This window comes from Notothenia coriiceps, unplaced genomic scaffold (genome assembly GCF_000735185.1).
Source record: "Notothenia coriiceps isolate Sejong01 unplaced genomic scaffold, NC01 NC01_scaffold00029365, whole genome shotgun sequence".
Taxonomy (NCBI): domain Eukaryota; kingdom Metazoa; phylum Chordata; class Actinopteri; order Perciformes; family Nototheniidae; genus Notothenia; species Notothenia coriiceps.
The window spans coordinates 1-4,737 of NW_011362066.1; the positions used below are offsets into that span (position 1 = coordinate 1).

A 4,737-nucleotide genomic window follows, 5' to 3' on the forward strand; every position below is an offset into this window, starting at 1 on the left:
CTCTCCTACCGTCCGTCCGTCGTCGTCGTACGTACGTACGTACGTACGTACGTAGTACGTACGTACGTACGTACGTACGTACGTACGTACGTACGTACGTACTACTACGTACGTACGTACGTACGTACGTACGTACTACTACGTACGTACGTACGTACGTACGTACGTACGTACGTACGTACGTACGTACGTACGTACGTACGTACTACTACTACTACTTACGTTACGTACGTACGTACTACGTACTACTACTACGTACGTACGTACGTACGTACGTACGTACGTACGTACGTACGTACGTACGTACGTACGTACGTACGTACGTACGTACGTACGTAACGTAACGTAACTACTACGTACTACGTACGTACGTACGTACGTACGTACGTACTACGTCGTCGTGTGTGTGTGTGTGTGTGTGTGTGTGTGTGTGTGTGTGTGTGTGTGTGTGTGTGTGTGTGTGTGTGTGTGTGTGTGTGTGTGTGTGTGTGTGTGTGTGTGTGTGTGTGTGTGTGTGTGTGTGTGTGTGTCTGTGAGAATCTGTAAGCATGCACGGATCATTCCATGGGAAAAAAGGCCATCTTTTGAGGGATGTGTTTGATGTGTCTTTGAAGGGCTGCTTGATTACTCAAAAACAAAAAACAAATGTCAGTGTGTTTATGCACCTGGCTGCCAAAGATAGACATGCAGTTTGACCAAGGGCTTATTTCTTTAGTGAGCAGAGAAGGAGTAAGACCTGGAGCAAAGTTTCCTTGAGGAAACAAATAATTCAACGTAATGGAAATGTCTGTTTTAAAAGGTGTCTACAGTGGCTTTTTGAGACTTGTAAATGTATATAAAGTATGAATAATTGTATTGTTTATAATAACAAAACAAAATGCAATCACACCTGAATTCTACTTTGACAAGATATGTCCTGTATTTACATTGTTAGGATGTGGTGTGTTCATGATGTGTCTTCTCTTCCTGCCTCTAGTGTGAGCAGTTCTCCTTCCATCTTCACCAACGCCATGTTGGATTTCAACTTCAGTGCCACTCCTCTAAATTCAGAGCCCTCAGTGTTTGGGTTGATGTTTCACAACCCTGGCTCCATCCCTGTGGACTGGTGGGTAAAAAGCTGACGTCTAGAGAATACAGTCAATCGAAGGCTAAGATAACTGCATTTAGCATTCTATTTAAGATCTCATACATTGCTCACAGCTAAACATTTGGCTTCAACTTTAATGTCTACTGAATGTTCTCTTTTCAATATTAGGGCATTCTTGTTTCCAGAGGACCAACAGATAGAGTTGGAGTACTGGGCAGAGACCGGAGAGTTCAGCAGCACTGAAATGTACCAGATGAAGGTCAGACCAGTCCCTTCCAGAAGGGGTTTTTAATATAAAATAATATCAAAATATGTTATTTTTGATAAAGATACAGACAGAAAGTAAGCACACATACTATATGTTCATCTCACCGACAGGTTCAAAACAACAAACTGTTCAGCATTACTCCTCGTTCTGGGACTTTACTTCCTGGCCAGCAGAGGGCGGTGAGCTTCACCTACAGGTCAGAGATTATTGCACCATACAGGAGGATCATTTCAGACAATTTGCTCACATTTGCAAGGGTTAGAATTGTTTAAAAGCAGATAACACTAATAAGTGGTCCCACAATAATAAAAAGTTGGTCCTTTGCAGCCATCTCTTCGCTGGTATGGATCGATTCCCTGTCGTGTTCAAACTCTCTTATGGCAGAGAGATCTTGGTGAGGCAAACATCCATATACAGTGACACAAGGCTCATTTTTAATCAAGTCTAACAAGACAAAAAACACATTTGTAATTTATCATTAAGATTGATGAAAAATGTGACTGTTTGATATTGACTTCACGTCCATGGCTTGTGGTTCTGTGTGCAGGTGAACTTTCAGGGGGTGACGGTGGAGAGAGACAGACCCTTTCTTCACTTTGCCTCCAAGCGACATGTCTTCACTTCTGTAACTATTGGGGACTGTACTCCTCCAAAACAGGTGTGTGTTTCATTTCTCTAACATCCAACCAAGCCTAGAAGGAGTGACATTTTCAACTTGAGCTGAAAGGTTTGCACTCCAACTTAGAGTATAATATTCCATATACTCAGTGAAACGTCTTCCACTGATTTCTTCTGTTTTTTTAAATGTTTGAACTGCAGCATAAAATCACTGATCTCTACATAGGTGTGATCCACTACGCAGCATCTAACAAAAAATTATCTAAACATTATTATACATTTTCTTGTTTTTTATTTCATACAAGATAAAATCAACTGGATTTAGTAATTACAGTTTTGCCTAAAGAGTGTTTGGAAATCCATTGTTTGACTAAAATGTATGGAGGCAAGTGAGGAAAAAAAACAATCTTCTGCAAAAGATATTGTCTGTTCGTTGCCTATGACTTAAGAACAGGGTTTTTACCAGGATCATCTTTCTAAGTGTCTAAAAAAAAGTTTGGGCAAGTTGAAAAGAATATTCTGTTAAAATATTTTCTCAGGTTAGTTTTTCTTGGTGTTTGTTGTTGTAGTAATAATAATAATAATAATAATAATAATAGTAATGCACAAAAAAGATATCACCTTAAAGGTCCCATGTCATGCTTTGCGGGTGCTAGTGGAGCCTCGCAGATGGGGGTGCTGCAGCCCCCTCAGCACCCCCCCCTTCCCGCATCCATTCGCGATATCTCGCTGTCTCGCAGCAAGCAGGAAATGACACCAGCAATCCAGCTCACACTGTCCGCTCCTCACAGCAGCGAGCCTCGCAACGTCCCGCCAACACGGCACCCAGACCCCACGCAGCATTCTCATCTGTTTGTCATTACTGGTGTCATTTTCTGGTTGCTAACGCCATTGTAACACATAATCACTGATGTTCCGCTGTAACGGTGGTGGACTCATCAGAACAGAGTGGGGGCGAGCGGACCAATCAGAGCACAGTGGGCTCATAGGGAGGGGGGGCAGGAGCTCCAACAAGCCGTTTAGGACAGAGAGTGAATACACATACTATGCAGAGATGCTGTATGAGAAACCAATGTGAGTTTGGAGCATTGAACAATATCAATCTATTCTAATAGACCTCAACAATGGAATTATGATCAGTAGAAATGGCCTTGACATGGGACCTTTAAGAAAACATGAGTTATTAATCCTGTTAAAAATGGTAGTAGTGCAACCACCAACGCTAGAACAATATTTCCTTACCAAAAAAAGAAATAACCTGCCATCATTTATTCCCCCCACCTGTTTTCCAGATTTAAAAAAATGGACCTTAAAAAATTACTAAAGGAACTTTCTTTTGTTACACCTGTTATTGTTATCATTGTGACCTTAGCTTCTCTGAAAGACTGGAAAAAAACAGGGTGACTTTGTATATCTTTGTTTGGCCTTCAGGTGTATAAAATACACAATCGCGGTGCAGTGCCGGTCCATTATACGGTGGGCACGGCCGTGTTGTTACAGCTGCAGGAGGACAACTTTAACCATCCAGTGCTGTGCTGCCTCAATCCAGAGGGACAGGTCCGTCCTGGAGAGACGGCCCTGCTGGGATGGATCTTCTCTCCATTGGAGGCCAAGATGTACCACGTAAGGATGGAGCTATAATCTGAAGTCCTGCTGCCGCCCTCTTACCACTGCTTTTCAGACAACTGGTTTGGGCTGCTCCTACAAAAGGCAACATGTGTCTCTGAAATATAGGTGTAGCTTTATCATCAAGCTCATAGCAATGTAGAACCTCTCGTTACTCCACTTTATATATCACCATCATCGTGTAATATGTTTTATACTTTTTTTATAATCCCCTTTAATATTACTAATATTTATATGAATTTTTTTCATTTTCATTTGTATAGGTTTGATAACAATTTTATAATTTTTTAAACAATATTTATTTGTATAGTATATATTTTTTCTGTTTGTCTTTCCTTCATGTCAGTATTATTTTGAAAAAAAAGCACATGTTGGACAAAACAAAGTCAAAAAAGAAGTACAAAAAATACACTCATGTCACTAAACAGCAACAGAAATGTGTACTTTTGTAAAAAAAAAACAGATAAACAATATGTTTTTATTCAGAACAATGACATATACCATTGCATTTATACCTAAGTAGCTAATTGTCCAATCTGTTTAATTTGGAATATTTTACTGTGTAATAACAGGTGGATATTCCGATCCACGTGAAGGACGGGGATTCCACGCTTGTGAAGTTTGAGGGATGTGGTTTGGATTCTCCCACTCTCATCTCCAAAATCCCATCTCACTGCAATGAACTCTGTGTCCAGAGAAGGCCTTTCCCGGGACAGGTGGGAGCAGTTCTTGATTACTATCATGCTATTTTTAGGCAATAGCATAGGTCTCAGATATACAAAATTATATAAAAAACATGTCTATGAAGTGTTTTGCTCAAAATACCAAACAGATCACCCATTCTAGCCACGCCTCATATCCCTCTATTTCACTCCCTGTTACAAAAGTGCTGATTTTGGGTATAAAGCTCAATAAAAAATTGATAAGAAATAAAAAAGGAGGGGGCTGAGCTCATGCGGGACCCGGCAGCTACTGTCTAAACTAAATGCTGCCGTGATGAAACTCCATATCATGGATTATCAAGGATTATCTCTGAAACAGTATGGAGCTCAAAGTAGGGCTGGGCGATATGGTCTCTAAATGATATCGCGATATTTACTGACTATATCGCGATATACGATATATATCGCGATATTCT

At 40.5% G+C, this 4,737-nt stretch overlaps 1 protein-coding gene across 1 annotated transcript; it reads left to right on the plus strand.

Moving 5' to 3' along the window:
* Nucleotides 1-976: 976 nt before the first annotated feature.
* LOC104958784 (coiled-coil domain-containing protein 108-like) lies at nt 977-4,315 on the plus strand (the record flags this gene model as incomplete). Its single annotated transcript, XM_010786583.1, has 7 exons — nt 977-1,105; nt 1,256-1,346; nt 1,466-1,551; nt 1,683-1,749; nt 1,903-2,013; nt 3,405-3,596; nt 4,172-4,315. Coding segments are annotated over 7 exons (820 nt in total), but the record flags the coding sequence as incomplete, so codon positions are not given.
* Between the last annotated feature and the right edge of the window lie 422 nt (nt 4,316-4,737).